The sequence below is a fragment of the Dermacentor andersoni genome, chromosome 1 (genome assembly GCF_023375885.2).
Source record: "Dermacentor andersoni chromosome 1, qqDerAnde1_hic_scaffold, whole genome shotgun sequence".
In the NCBI taxonomy this organism is placed as follows: Eukaryota; Metazoa; Arthropoda; class Arachnida; order Ixodida; family Ixodidae; genus Dermacentor; species Dermacentor andersoni.
Genome location: NC_092814.1, coordinates 348,432,760 through 348,449,093, shown reverse-complemented (window position 1 = coordinate 348,449,093; position 16,334 = coordinate 348,432,760). Strand labels below are relative to the sequence as shown.

At 46.9% G+C, this 16,334-nt stretch overlaps 1 protein-coding gene across 1 annotated transcript in view; it reads left to right on the top strand.

The window, feature by feature from the left end:
• The window catches only part of LOC126516739 (hemicentin-1-like), a 47,418-nt gene extending 31,099 nt beyond the window's left edge, over positions 1-16,319 (top strand). Inside the window, exons 10-14 of the mRNA XM_072289343.1 lie at positions 2,915-3,062; positions 7,958-8,097; positions 11,547-11,731; positions 12,027-12,243; positions 16,096-16,319. Coding sequence (XP_072145444.1) covers positions 2,915-3,062; positions 7,958-8,097; positions 11,547-11,731; positions 12,027-12,243; positions 16,096-16,319 — 914 coding nt within the window. The remainder of the gene's footprint in view (positions 1-2,914; positions 3,063-7,957; positions 8,098-11,546; positions 11,732-12,026; positions 12,244-16,095) is intronic.
• The last annotated feature ends 15 nt before the right edge of the window (positions 16,320-16,334 follow it).

Sequence of the window (16,334 nt, the reverse complement as noted above, 5' to 3'; positions counted from 1 at the left end):
ACCACATCGATCACTTTACTCTCCACGTCCGCATGCTCCAGCAACGTGCCCTTTAAAAAGCTTTAGCTTTGTTAAAAACAGAAAATATACATATGTGGGTGCTTTGGCAAACCTCGACATACACTAAATATTTTCCATCACTGCTTTTTTGTACAGGTCCACAAGATGAGAGGAAACACTTAATTGCATAGTACAGTAATCCACATGCACGTATCAGACCGAGCTTAACAGTAGCCTCTACTTCAATCTTCTTAATGTCAAATGTTACTGGCACTCCCTTTGAAGAGTCTTGTCCTTGTCCAAAGATTTTGTGAAAAAGTGAAGCCTAGGTAGCACCACAAACTAGATCATTTTTGCAGTGAGTGCTTTGCGATGGAGCTCATTCCTATTTGGCGGACTGTTACGAAATCATGCTACTGAAAGCATAAAGCATCTATGCTGAAAAAGAAAAAAATCTGAATGCCCCTTCTAGCACTTTAATGAGCTCCAGGGCACAATAGGCCTCCCCTGTCAAATTTTTTCATGAACACGCTGTTTGCATTGCATTCAGCTGCTTCTCTGGTAACTGCGAGGCCACAGGCACGTTGGCAAGAAATTTTGCCACCAAATTATGCAAAGCACGCTCCCGATTTCGACGCAATGAGTGCACGCCGCATCATCTAATACATAACACAGGAACAGCACAATATCATGCACTACGGACCTAAAAATAATCACAGTGGCACATGTGCAACGCTTCCCAGCTTCCAAGTGATCGCCATGCAAAGAAGCACGGTCAACAAGCCTACGCTTGCCCGGCAGACCTCGCTAGCGCTACACTGGCAAGGGCCGCACCGTGGCTTGTGCTTGTACACCAGCGTGCTTCAGTGCCCCTAGAAGCACCGGGAAACTTCATTGTTCATCACACCTCTCCCTCGCACGGTGCAGTTACGCCGCCCGATACTCTGCCCCCTTCTATATACCATAGTTGGAGTATAGTAACAGGAGATTGAGCAGATGACATAGTTTTACAAGCTGTTTATTTCCCACCATGACATAAGTTGATTGAATAATGCATGTACAAAATTGTTGTCCGGTGAGATGATTGCCCTCGTTATTTTCTATGTATCTATTTTATTAACTATATATTTGTCAGGATGGATTTAGGACCACCCGTCACAAAGCCACTCGTCAAAGGCCAACTCGTTGTCACCCTCCGCGGTGGCTTAGTGGCTATGGTGTCACGCTGCTAAGCACGAGATAACGGGATGGAATCCTGGTCGTGGCAGTCGCATTTCAATGGGGGGGAAATGCAAAAGTGCCCGTGTCCCATGCATGGGGGCACGTTAAGGATCCCCTCGTAGTCAAAATTAATCCGGAGACTGCCACTATGGCGTGCCTCATAATCAAATCATGGCTTTGGCACATAAAACCCCCTCATTCAACTCGTTGTCACCTTTTATTCCATATATCCCTTTCCCCAGCACAGGGTAGACACCCGGCACTTAAACTGGCTAGCCTACCTGTCCTTTGCTCTCTTGTCTCCCTTCCCTTTTGTCGTAGGTAAACTTGTCAGGAAGGCCAACATGTCGTAGGGCATGTCGTACGAGGATTTTTCGTACCGACCGACTCTTCGTCACACGAAAAGCTTGAGTTAAGAACTGGGTTCATGATATGTAACAAGCGATTTTGTTGGCCTGTCACACATCAGAGCGGGTGCACACATGGGCCGACTCAGTGTATGTTCCGCCTAGCCATGATCATGAACTTCAGTATAACGCGAAGATGGTTATTTTACAGTAAAACAAATTCGCAGCAAGGATGTGTCATTATTCATTGGCCTGAGGCCGCTGAAACGGCATTTACCTCACCTCTTGCTCGTACTGCGTGCCAAGTCGCTCCGCTGCTCTTGGCAGGCACCATTCGCGTCAGGCGTACTGGTGTAGTATAGGAAAAAGGAACACGGACTGCAGAAGTCAAAAGAGGGAAATGATATAATAATGCAGCATTATTAAAAAAAAAGTATCTCCTGTGCATCAGCTCTCGTCTCTCCACAATGTGTGGCTGCGTGCGCCTATAGCTTTCTATGTGCCCCACCCTTCCTGCATAGACAAGAGTAGGAAACAACAAAGAAGGAAGAAAGTAGCTCCCATTGTCAACACGAAATCCCCATACCCACTTTCAATACCCCTCTACGCTCAGCGCTTGCGTTCGCAAGGTCGCGGTGAAATGAAATCCAAGCGACGAAAAGGCTACCACCTTGAGAATTCCTATCTAGAGAAGGCACCGAACCAGATTTCTCGATCGATGGCATCTAGACCAGTATCCCTATGACAATTTTTCCGTTGACTAGTGGGATTGGGACAAGTGTGCTTGTTCGCTGTCAGGGCGACTGGGTTGACAGCAGTCACTTCTTTGGTCCACCACACTCGTGCACCACACAAAGCGTCCGTTCGTCTCGCGTGCATCGCTTCCACTCTTCGGCTCAAGGTGCGCGTCTCAGCTCACGTTCCTCAGCACTCTCCTACGCGGGGTGTAATGTGAGACGGTTCTGCAGCTGCTCCAACTCTGTGGTGCGGCGCGTTTCTTCGAGGTCTTCTGCTATCTCTCTTTTATGTTGTTTTTTCGGGCTGGTCACTGTGGACAACATAATTATCTGCTGTATGCTTGAAACTAGGAAAACTGATTGCGAATGTGCTTCATGTTTTCTTGGTGATTTGGAGAGCTGAGCTAGTGATTGTAGTTTTTTATTTTTTTTTTGTGCAATCCAGGTGATGCTATGCGAGCGATAAAGTTTTCCGTGTTGTGAAATCGAAGAAAATCAATACAGCCTTGCAATTAAAACTCTACAGATTACGCACTCTGCAGAATTATGATGCTATACTTTTGACCGAAGGCACAGCAGTCGGAGTAAAAGAAAGTGCTGTTCTTTCAGATCCCCCAGTGATCACAGTATTTTATCCCGAGCAAAAGGTAGTGGTCATTGGCGATGAAATTTCGCTCATCTGTCAAGCGAAAGGGCACCCCAAGCCGGCGATTTACTGGGAGCACAACGATGTTCTCATCAGTGATCGAAACACCAGGTAAGCGGTGACGCAGATGTCAAAGTACATCCTATTGCACCTCCCCCCCCCCGCCCCCACACACTCTATACCCTCTCTCTCCCTTTTCTCTCTTCCCCTTCCCCATCGTAGTGTTACCCAACTGGACTCGAGTGATTAACATCCCTGCCTTGCTTAAATCTCTCTCGCTATCCCTCTCCTCCTTAATATGATTTTCTCTACAGGGTCTGCTTTTGTTTGTCATGTTTCAGGCGCTAAACGCTTAGTGATATGCCTCTGAACGGCTAGTTTTCGATGTGAATGCACCTGCACCCACATCGATGAATCGACACGCGACACCTTTATCGCTTGCGTAATCAAAAGCAGTGCGATAATTTCTCGTGGTCGTGTGGACGTGAACATTTGGTCGTTATCACTGAGAACAATTTCTTTAAAACATTTCGGGCAGAGCTCATCTACGATTACTATCCAACTATGCGAATAGCCGAAACGCGTCATGTATGAGGCATGCCAGGCTCTTCTCTCACGCCTCCCTCTAGACACGCTGTGCGTTTTGGCGGCGCCGCCGTTCATTCTGCGCATACCCAGTGGCACATACATAGCGATCCTAGTCGTCATCAAAGAGGTTCATTGAAGAGCAGCAAATACCCAGTGTCACATACGCAACGGCACATACTGACGGAATGGTTCACATTTTGGCCATGTTTTAGGTGTGATAGTCAGATAGCCGAAAAGAAAAATGGTTTGACAATTCAAAGCAATCTCACTAATCTAGGTGACAACCTCAGAATTCACCCACAAAGCCGCAGTGCAGCTGCTCTATGTGCCTCCGCTCTCCGAAACATAGTATGCGCGAGTGAGGTGAAGTCGACACTTGCCCTGACTTCACCGGCTGCGCCAGCTGGAGTCCGCTTAAGTGCTATTGCCCTGCTAATGTAAATGCCATGCTAATTCAAAAAGCACACGTCATTCCACTGCTGTGAAGGTGGATTACCAGCGAAGCTGTTTAGCACACGACACAGACGTGACAGAGAATTTAGATGAAAGGCATAGGCAAATTATATTTCTGTTGAGCGGGGACGGCGGTCATCTCACACACACACACACACACACACACACACACACACACACACACACACACACGCACACGCACACGCACACGCACACGCACACGCACACACGCACACACACACACACACACACAAACACACAAACACACACACGCGCACGCGCACACACACACAAACACACACACACGCGCGCGCACACACACGCACAAACACACACACACACACACATTTATTTAAGGTCAGCGGCACATGAACACGCGCACACATTTTCTTGATGGCTGTGTCTTAGTCGGTGGTCTTAGTAGGTGAACTTGGTGCTCAGTGCTCATCATTTGGTCGTGACGGTAGTGACGATACCCTTGTGTTCGCTATTGTACACACTGATCGGCTTTGGCGCAACCTTAGTCTTTGCCAGAGTGAGATCTATGCACAACCCGTGGTGAGTGTTTGGAGTTGCACAATTAGGTGGCAGTCCAAGCAAAAGCATTCGAACACAAATTGTGGAAACCACTTTTTTTCCGGCCTCGAGATATCGATGTTAATATTGTTACGTTATGTTAATGTTATATGTTAATATTGATCCTCGAATGAACAAAGCTGGGCCAAAGACATCCCACGTGGCAGCACTTGTGTCGTCAAGCCAAAGTTGACCACTGGCAGGCAGACGCAATTCGCCGTAATAGATAAAACTGTATTGGGTACTGTGATCCCATGTGTAAGGAGGACGTCTTGCATAGGAGCCGCGATGTAGTGACCGTCGGGGACTGGTGGGGATGACACTAGGTCAACGTAGGTCAGTGCCGAAGGTGGCAAGCGAACGAAGTCGGCGGAACTGAGGCGACTGGGGTGTGGTTCAGCAGGATCCAGAACAGGCAGGTCAAGGCGGAGAGTACTGGCGGAACAATCGATGAGAGCAGAATGTGCGGAAAGGAAGTCTAAGCCGAGGATGATGTCGTGGGGACAGTGGGCGATGACTGTGAATAGCACGATTGTTGAGCGATCGGCGAAGGAGACGCGGGCGGTACACATACCAATTACGGGGGCTGTTCCGCCATCGGCGACACGGACAACAGGCGTCGTGGCGGGCGTGATAATTTTCTTGAGCCGGTTACGAAGGTCAGCGCTCATTACGGACAAATGCGCCCCAGTGTCTATGAGAGCAGACACAGAAACACCGTAGACTTGCACGTCAAGAAGGTTCAGATGAGTGGGCAAAGTCAGTAGAGGATTTGGCGGCGTAGGGAGCAATGCAGCGTCACCTCGAGGCGCTGCATCGTCTAGTTTTCCGGCTGGGAGCGGCGTCCGAAGGGAGTCGGCGAATAGGAGCGACGGGGCTGGGGAGAGCGAGATTGTCGTCGTTGGGGCGAAGGCGAACGAGAATAGGGGCGGTTCGTTGCAGGAGAATCAGTGGCGGCATTATCGGAGCGTGCGGCATAGGGACGAGAAGGGCCACCTGAGGGGCGAGAGTAGGCAGTATAAGTAGGCCGGCTCGGGGAACTCCAGCGACTACGACAGTGCCGAGAAATGTGCCCGATTCGATGGCAGTGGAAACAAATAGGCTTGTCGTCAGCAGTGCGCCATTCAGATGGGTTGCGGAAACGTGGTGGGTAAGAAGATGCGGGACGGGGCGAAATCGAAGAAGCCGGGCGGGTATTAGGGCGATGGGCCGAGCAGATGGTGTGAAGACCCATGTTTTCAAACTCCTGGCGGACAACTGCCTGGATCAGTGAGACCGTGACTGCAGATGTGTTGGTGGGACTGGAGTCGAAGGCAGCCGGATAGGCGGCCTCGATCTCACGCCGGACGATCCTGGTAACATCGGCAGTGTTGTTGGGACGAGGAGCGTCGGCACAGGAAGATGTCGCTGGGGTGTTGGGCAGACGGGCAAACTGCTGGTCAATACGTCGGCTTTTGGCGAGTTCCAGGCGGCGGCACTCTCTTATAACAGCATCCACCGTCGCTACGTTGTTGCAAACGAGCAAGTTGAAGGCGTCATCGGCAATGCCTTTGAGGATGTGGGAAACCTTGTCTGACTCAGTCATGTGGGTGTCAACTTTGCGGCACAGAGCCAAGACGTCCTGAATGTACGTGACATAGGGCTCTGTTGACGTCTGCACACGGCCGGAAAGCGCCTTCTGCGCGGCAAGTTGTTGACCGTAGGGGTTGCCGAACAAGTCTCGAAGCTGTGTCTTAAGTGAATCCCAACTGGTGAGCTCATCTTCGTGCGTGCGATACCAAACTCGAGGTGTGCCACCGAGGTAAAAGACTACGTTGGCGAGCATAATAGTAGGGTCCCACCGGTTATTGCGGCTGACGTGTTCATACAGGCTGATCCAGTCATCGACGTCTTCCCCATCTTGGCCCGAGAATACGCCAGGATCACGGGGAGCGGGGAGAGTGATGTAGGTCGTCGAAGTGGCAGCAGGTGTCGGAGCCGGCGGAGTCGGGTTGTCGTCGCCGGGAGCCATGAAGGAAGGCTCGACGTACCGTCCACTGCGAAGCTCCGTGACGAGGTACAGGGAACGTCCACCTCCACCAGATATGTTACGTAGGAAGACGCAGACGAAAAGCTATGTAAAAATATATTTACAAGGAAAATACGCTGCGCTTGGCCAAGAGGCAACAGCCCGCGCTAGCTTCTAATCGTCGTCGTCGTCTTCACACTGCTGGCCTTTCGTGATCGCGCATATTGTGCCGTAGCAATATTAACAAGTATTTTGGTAGCTCTCTGCTGTGGGCAATGTATTTTAAATAAACTGTAAATGTATCTGCGTCGTTCAAACAAGTAAATTTTCAGAAGGCTGATAAAGGTGTGTGTGTGTGTGTGTGTGTGTGTGTGTGTAAGGAGGGGTCGGTGTCAGAGTAGGCGCGGCACTACTAAAAGGGGTCATGTACTGGAAAAGAACAATAAACATTGTTTTCAGCGTCACTGCTAACAAGAATTTAAGCTCCGCTTTATAGCCATATTGCAGGCCACCAATTAAAATGTAATGTTTATAACTTTACAATACCATTACATTGCACATTTTAAAAACAACGTTCCTATAACATTTAGCGACACTTGGCCTTCGTGCCAATAAAAACAATTGCATCATCACCATCATCATCATAAAACCGGTGAGACAATTATAATCTGCGTGATTAAATTAGGTGTCCTAAACTCGTGGGAAAACAGAAAGCGATTGACGTCATGGAAATGATGGAACGTAATTGACTGGTTCAAATATACAAATTCTCTTTGAATTGGACAGCGGTGAATGTGACACCGCATTCTTGGGCTCTGTCTATTATAGAAACGTTCGCAGTGCTAACAATTCACTTAGCTGAAGTCTAAAGAATTGCATAAGAAATTGTACCTAAACATATTCATCACAAGCGGAACTGAAGTTCATCAGCATTGGGTATGCTACGAACATCGCTAATTACGAAGGCTTTAAGTAGTGCGTTGCAAATGTGATGACACCGTAGAATGTTAACCTGCCCTTGAGGTTGTCTTTATATATTCGTGTAACATAACAGTAGTCTTAGCTAAATGTTCATGTCCTCCTATGAGCAAAGTGTGCATTGCACGCTAGCATTTAAACTATATCGCGCTTGCCTTTTCTGCAGTACATGTCGCGCATCAGGGGCATTGCCTATGCAGCCTTTGTTCAGTGGCTTCTAAGTTGAGGCATTCTTTCCAGGTTGTTTTTTTTTTGTGCTCAAAACCGTACTTCGTATCCTCATAAGCATGTTTTACGCAAGTCAGTAAGCTACGACTGCGTGCCATGCTCCAAGTGGCCAACAATAAGCGCAAGCGAAACTTGCCCAATCGCGCAGCAAGTCATGTTTCCGAACCACTCGCAGCCTTGACCAGCGGTACATCTTCGTGGCCGGGGGTGAGCTGAAGATTCCCGTGGCCGAAAGCAGGGACGCCGGCTTGTACCGGTGCAGGGCAGAGAACCAGGCAGGCTGGGACAGCCGCACCGCTACCGTTACCGTGCATGGTGAGCAGGCATCGCACGGAGTGGCCGAGATGTGGGCAGCAGCCTCGCAACCATCCTTGCGTTCATAACAGCGTGGGCCGATCTTCGAAGAAGCCCATTGCGCGTCGGCATACAGGGGTCGTGTGTTACGATTGAATCTCGTGTGCGGTGTCACTTGTTGAGCGTGACGGTTAAATCATGGAAGCTCACGTGATGAAGCAAACATAATTGGGGACGGGCAAACTCGCACAGCATCGGCGTTATTTTCAATTTCCGTAGTTGTCGAGAGCCTCGACATGATTGGCAACGTCGCGGCGTCAATGTTTCCCCTTCCATGCAGCGACATATTCTGCTGCAGCATTACGTTACTGAAAATTGATGGTGTCGGTGAAAAGTAATCCAACAGATCAATCAACGATATCACTCATCAGCCGCTCACTATAAACGTAAAGATCATACCAAGGGGCAGATGATTACAAGTACTTCAGAATATACATCAAAGACAGAAACAAATACATAAAAAAATACATGAACGGCCAATCTAGTGAAAAGGAAACGAGGTCGAAATGAAAAAGAGAGTGCTATGGAGGCACAAATATTAATGCGAGAATTCTTTGGCAAGGAATAACTCGGGGATATGCATGCCTTAAAATCTGAAGTGCACTTGGGAGTGGACTGTCTTGTTTGTGGTTTTTCCTTTATAAGTACCCAATGCTAACCTTCCAGCAGATCAATCTCCATTCCCATGTGCACTTAAGATTTTAAGGCATGTATTTTTTCTTTTATGTATTTGTTTGTCTTTGATGTATATTCTGAAGTACTTGTAATCACCTACCCCTTTGTATGATCTATACATTAATGGTGAGCGGCTGATGAGTGGTATCGTTGAATACTACCAAACGTGCTTCCTTTACAATAAATTACACTCCACGTATCTTGATCCAAAAATATCTCAGAGGAGCTAAATATATATCTACCTCTGTCCACTAAAAAAACAATGACATCCACGTAGATTTAGCCTGGAATACACCACTCCACCACCACCACATTTATTTCGTTTATGTAAAATAATATAACCTAACTTACATCTAACGAGATGGCACACGCAGTCAAGTTGAGCGAAATGTCCAGAGCTTCCGCATTTGTAAAGAAAATTTGTTCGCGGCAGTTTTATTATTTCGTTGATGTCTTTAGATACCTGTATTTTGCAGTAAACATGATAGGCTAGTCAGCCTTATAATGTGTCCGTTACACTAGACTTTGTTCCTAGCTGGTTAGAATACAGTAGTTCAGGCCGGCCTCTCCACTTTCCTTATGTACTAAATTTCTTCTTCGGGTGCAAGTTTGTGGCTGAGCGCCGACTCCTATATAAAGCATATTAAGGAAGGGGGACTAAGTTAGGCACTGAACTGTTCTCAGGATGTCCAAAGAATTACACTGTCTCACTTTCTAAATTGCACAACTAGTTTATTTACGTACAGGACACTCGGTATACGCGACTTCCTTTTTCCGCATTTTTCATGTCAAGGGCCCGGGAGAGGTAAGTGGGAGCCGTGTTAGAATGTCACACAATACCGAACTCCTCAACCACGACTGGCTGGCTTCCTTGTCTACTTTTGTGTGTGCCTTGTACATGGGCTCGAGTTAGTCCGTTCTTTTTTTTTTTCCTGTAATGATTATTATCACTGGCGCAGACCAAACAACTCATTGGAATCGGCGCTTTAGGAATACCGCTAAGTGTACCATTCGCCCTCCATTCTCTTTGCACTTTGGCTGCCTGTATAGCTCAATGGCTAAAGCCTGCCACACCGGCATAGCCATTGGTTGAAAAGACCTCTCTTGAGAAAAATGAGTGGCATTGTGTATTGGTGTAGCTGTGTTGATGCGCTTTTTATTCTGTATTTGGGTGTGTTAGTTTGACTTTCGTTGCATAACCAGTGATACTCACTGGGAGTGATATTTTCAAGTTATTCGTAGCTCAGCCTCCCTTGAAAGTTATGACTTCGATGTTGCACCATCAGGATGGCTCTCGACTTTGTCCCTCTTTTTAGCAAGGCTACTCTAAAGGCTGTAGAACTCTATTTAAATTTATATCCGAACAGTGTCTCAATTTATTTATATGCTACCAACAGTTAGCCATGTACATCCACCATGTCCATGTGTTAAATGTAATGTTTTAGGCCAGTGTTTCTCAACCTGCAGATCATGACCCCCAAATGTGTCATGAGCCTTTTTTCTGGGGCTCATGGAGGGTCGAACTATATGTCCACTCTGCTTGCCGTAACAGAAATTAATTTTCAGACTTGGTATCATTGCTCTTCAAGCGCTGTTTTCACTGTTATGTATCATATCTATATCACTGCTGTATCATATTTATAACAAAAATTTGTCTTGGTCCGGGACAAATTTTTATTCAACTGCGAAGCTTTTCTTTCGAGGAACCCGTATGGGTTTCCTTTGTGGCGCTTAGCTACGTTTGGGTGGATGTCTCATTTTCTCTTTATTAATTACTTCTCTCCAGCTTGCGGGTTTCTGCAGAACTGTTACTCAAACTCTTGCCGTTGCTTCTGAGTTGTTGATAAATTCGACTTCGCCTGCCATCTGCTAGCCGCCTGGTTAGCTCAGATGGTAGAGCGGCTGCCCCGGGAAGGCGGGTTCGTGTCCCGGACCAGGACGAATTTTTCTTCAACTGCGAAGCTTTTCTTTCGAGGAACCCGTATGGGTTTCCTCTGTAGCACTTAGCTACGTTTGGGTGCATGTCTCACTTTCCCTTTATAAATCCTTGTTAATAAACATTAACGAGTATTTGATAGATCTCGGCTGTGGGTAATGTCGCTTAAATAAATTAAAATATAAATCTATCTGCGCCGTTGAAACAAGGAAATTTTCAGAAGGCTTATGAAGGTATGTGTGTGTGTTATACTCCACTGAAAACTGTTTAGTATATACAGCAGTACAGCTTCCGTATAGGAGCCCATGCAACCAGAAACATGATTTGAATCATTAAGCTAACGTGTGGCGTAAATTCATTCCATTTTGCCAAGTACAGTAGGTGATGACACAATTATTTCGACAGAATGCTTTATTTTTCTTTAAGAACATTGGTCTAAGGGATTTTTTCCGGCTGTAACCCGGTGACTGCGGCATTAAAGTCGGCCAAAAATCAAGTGGTGCGATCTAAAACATATTGAAATTATTTCAGAGCACGCGACAGCAATACTTTCAAGGAACGTCGCGGCGCACCCTTTCCCCCTCGCCCGATAAAAATATCTATACTTGTCAGCCTCTAGGGGGAGATCGCGGTGAGGGCTAACTCCCCGCTCAAATTGTTCAGAACTGAAGTAGCAGCGTGTCTCGGGAGTAGGAGGCTGCTGCCCAATCTTTCTCTGGTTGTGTCACACTAGTTCCGCTACTTGTATCACATGAGTCAGAGCGAGCGCCAACGATGTTCCTCTCTGTCAAACGCACAGTTCCCCCACACATTGACGATGGCTCCGATGAAGTGAGTGTCCAGAGAGGCGGCACAGCAGTGCTTCATTGCAAAGCTCAAGGTCACCCAACTCCACTGGTCACGTGGTCGAGAGAGGGCGAACCCGTGGACTCTCCCAGGGCTCACCACCAATCTAATGGAGACCTCGTCATTGCGTCAGCTGAGGTGCAGTAGCTCTTTGGTCTTCCTAAAAATGTACGTCCTCTCTCATACCGATTGTGGAGTCATTCGCGTACGCCAATAACTCGGCAACCGTGCTGTTGCTTGCAGTGTACGATTATTCCTCATGCAGAAAGAACGCGATGAATTCATTCAACGGCGTGAGCTTTTCTTCCTGAGAGGAAGATTGTTTTTTTAGGGGGACAATATTTTGTCTTGAACAACTAATCATGTGTGACTGAGATTATAGGCTCTGTGTCATAACTCTTTGTTTGTGGGCAACTCGCGCATGCTCTCGCAGCCGGAGGACAGCGGCAGCTACTTGTGTTCGGCGGAGAACGCAGCCGGCGTCAAGCTGCGGCTGGTCTCCCTCGAGGTCCTCGTGCCGCCAAGCATCAGCACGCTGCCCCGGGACCAACAGCTGGCTGCAGGCGAGGCGCTCAGGCTGGGCTGCCGCGCTAACGGCACTCCCGCTCCCCGCATCACTTGGACGCACAACGAACAGCCTGTACCGGAAGGCAGGTGCCCGTCTGTCTCATCCGATGGGGTGAAAGGTTGCACGCATTGCGGCGGCCGTTGCCCCCACTGCCGGTGCCAGAGCGTAACGATGATGGCCCTGGGAGCCAGGAAATTATGGAATTCACAATAAGTTTCATTATCAGCGATTCTAGCGAAGCACCTTGTGGCAGATACAGTGACACAGACTCGGAGATATCGGCAAGACACGATGCGTGCAAGAAGCTTCCGGAAACGTAACACATTCCATGCGTAAGCTCAGTGAGCATCGTGAACGTCGCTGCAGTGCAGCTTCATGCACCAATTCCACATATTCACGCGGGCCGACTTCATTTCATTTCATTTATTTCGTTACTCTCAGGGTTAATAACATTACAGAGAGAAGGGCCTAATTTGGTGTAATTGCATCAAGTGAGTAGAAATGGCAAACTTAACATTCTCATCGATCATGGAGGCAATGGCGGGAAGGTGGTTCCAGTCCCAGCATGTGGTTGGTACAAAAGAATGAAAATACATCTTAGTACGACACTTAAGCACACAAACTTTGGACCGGTGGTAGTTGCGTGAAGAAATATAAGAGGGTGCTGTGAAGAACGAGTTCGATCGGGTTTAAAGAGGTAATATGGTTTACAGGCCGAAATCATTTTCTGATTATGAAGCACACCGTAGTGGGGGACTTTGGAATAATTTCGACCACCAGAGGCTCCTTAATGTGCACCTAAATCTAAGTATGCGGGTGTTTTCGCCTCCACAGAAATTCAGCCGCCGTGCCCGGTGCTCGATTTGGTGACCTCGTGCTTAGTAGCCCAACACCATAGCTACTCAACAACCACGGCGGCTGTAGATTGGGCTTGGAGCGGTATATTTTATGGAAACGACAGTGTCGAGCAGATTTTATGGAAACGACAGTGTCCAACAGATTTACATCGAAGTAAAAGATCAGGCAGGTAAAGGGAGGATTTCATTGATGTAACACTTGCAGTGCGGGAATAGATTGGCAAAGTAAAGCGAGAAGAACGGTTTTGGATGGGTTCGGTGCAGTTTTGAATGAACTAGTATTTCATACAAAAGCAGCTTTGGATGAAAGTGGCGGTTTATGTATCCAAGAAAACGATTAGCTTTACTGACTATCTGTTGAATACGGTGACTCCGGAAGTGTTTTCTGAGGGGGGAGGTTGACACACGGGCAACGCAGGGCAGGAAATGGCACCATTTTTGTGTTCCTTTTTTTATGAAAGAAAAAAAAAGGAAAAATGTTGTGCTTGTTATATTTTATTTGTAAAAAAATGCATGAGATGTTAGGCTCATATTATTCATGGAATATTTTCTTGCCGTACATCTCTTGCACTGTAGTACATTTAGCCTACACGGCTATTGCAGCTAATTGTTCTATAATAGCTTATATAAGCACTAATTATGTGCTTGCTTCATCTGGTAATTTTAGAAAATGTGCACAGGTGCACACACACAAAAATAAACACCTGAAGAAGAATTTGCAGTGAATCACATTTATTACTCTGCATATTTGCGCATTTTTATTCACAAAAGTACTTGTGCTACAAGCTCTCTTTAAAGGGACACTAAAAGCAAATACTAAGTCAGGAAAAAGTGGTAGATTAGTGCTTGAGAATCTCTAAGGCATCAATATTATCGCGAACAGAGCCTTAATAACTGACAAATTGAGGTATATGCGGGACGTGATTAGAGACTCCCCTGGGACATCAAGTACCTGTCCGATGACGAAAGCACCTCTCAGTTAAATTTTGTCACTATTACTCGTTGCAAAAAACATACTTGTATTATATGACGAGATAAAATGCTACTTGTCCATTTCTATTTCATTTTTAGAAAACAGAATTCATTGAAATTACCCTTGACAACGACACGGGTGGTCGAAAGGTTTCGATTTCACTCGACTCTGTGCCGCCCACGCTTTCGCATTCCAGTAGTTTCGTTATCGCGTAGTGCTGCGCTCGTTTTGCTGGCTCGCGATACTCACACAAACTGTAAGCAGCAGAGAATTCAACTTCCATATGATGTCGGGGGATGCCTGAACAGTCTACGCCACTTGACCAAAAAGCAGCTGCAGCAGCGAATCCACGGCTCTGCCTTGATTGGGTACCGCCGTCTGTCGGGCGCCGTTTTACTCACCAAAGGCAGCAAAGGGTGGTGATGGTGTATTCAACGTCACCACTCCCCCGGTTGGGTGATGAAAGATTTGACTTTCAAAAACGTATTTGTACCCTTCAGATGTAATTTTCTCGTAAACTGATTGTTTGCTTGGCACGAAACAAGCGTTGCGAAGTTTCTGGAATTTGATTTAAACAGTCCATGTCGACTTAGTATGGCCTTTAGTGTCCCTTTAAAAGTATGTGCAAACAAAAAACTACATGACTAAAATATAGCATAACATAAATAAAATAGTAGCACCTTTATTCTTTCCATTTTCTTACCATCAGGTGCAGATTCAGTGTAGAATTTAACAGGATTTGTTGAAACAAGCATTCGAAATACATCATCATTATCATCAGCCTAGTTACGCCCACTGCAGGGCAAAGGCCTCTCCCATACTTCTCCAACTACCCCGGTCATGTACTAATTGTGGCCATGTTGTCCCTACAAACGTCTTAATGTCATCCGCCCACCTAACTTTCTGCCGCCCCCTACTACGCTTCCCTTCCCTTGGAATCCAGTCCGTAACCCTTAATGACCATCGGTTATCTTCCCTCCTCATTACATGTCCGGCCCATGCCCATTTCTTTTTCTTGATTTCAACTAAGATGTCATTTACCCGCGTTTGTTCTCTCACCCAATCTGCTCTTTTCCTATCCCTTAACGTTACACCTATCATTCTTCTTTCCATAGCTCGTTGCGTCGTCCTCAATTTCAGCAGAACCCTTTTCGTAAGCCTCCAGGTTTCTGCCCCGTTGGTGAGTGCTGGTAAGACACAGCTGTTATACACTTTCCTCTTGAGGGATAGTGGCAACCTGCTGTTTATGATTTGAGAATGCCTGCCAAACGCACCCCAGCCCATTCTTATTCTTCTGGTTATTTCAGTCTCATGATCCGGATCCGTGGTCACTACCTGCCCTAAGTAGATGTATTCCCTTACCACTTCCAGTGCCTCGCTACCTATCGTAAACTGCTGTTCTCTTCCGAGACTGTTAAACATTACTTTAGTTTTCTGTAGATTAATTTTCAGACCCACCCTTCTGCTTTGCCTCTCCAGGTCAGTGAGCATGCATTGCAATTGGTCTCCTGAGTTACTAAGCAAGGCAATATCATCAGCGAATCGCAAGTTGCTAAGGTATTCTTCATCTACTTTTATCCCCAATTCTTCCCACTCCAGGTCTCTGAATACCTCCTGTAAACACGCTGTGAATAGCATTGGAGATATCGTATCTCCCTGTCTGACGCCTTTCTTTATTGGGATTTTGTTGCTTTCTTTGTGGAGGATTACGGTGGCTGTGGAACCGCTATAGATATCTTCCAGTATCTTTACATATGGCTCATCTACACCCTGATTCCGTAGTGCCTTCATGACTGCTGAGGTTTCGACTGAATCAAATGCTTTTTCGTAATCAATGAAGGCTATATATAAGGGTTGGTTATATTCCGCACATTTCTCTATCACCTGATTGATAGTGTGAATATGGTCTATTGTTGAGTAGCCTTTACGGAATCCTGCCTGGTCCTTTGGTTGACAGAAATCTAAGGTATTCTTGATTGTATTTGCGATTACCTTAGTAAATACTTTGTAGGCAACGGACAGTAAGCTGATCGGTCTATACTTTTTCAAGTCTTTGGCGTCCCCTTTCTTATGGATTAGGACCGCGTGAGCTGGGCTGATGCAGCAAGGCACGGTGCCAAGAAAGCACAGGGGGTTGCCACCACCACCACCACCTCCAATACCGCAACGACCACCGCAACGACCAAGACCATTAGCACCAGCAAGACCGTCGATGGCAACAACAACAGCAAGACGGGGGAAGACGAGGCGATGAGGACGTTGAAGGAAGCCAACGAGGCACTCAGGCGCAAAAAGAACGAGCTCGAGACGAAAGTCAGTAGGCAATAGGCCACTATTAGCAAG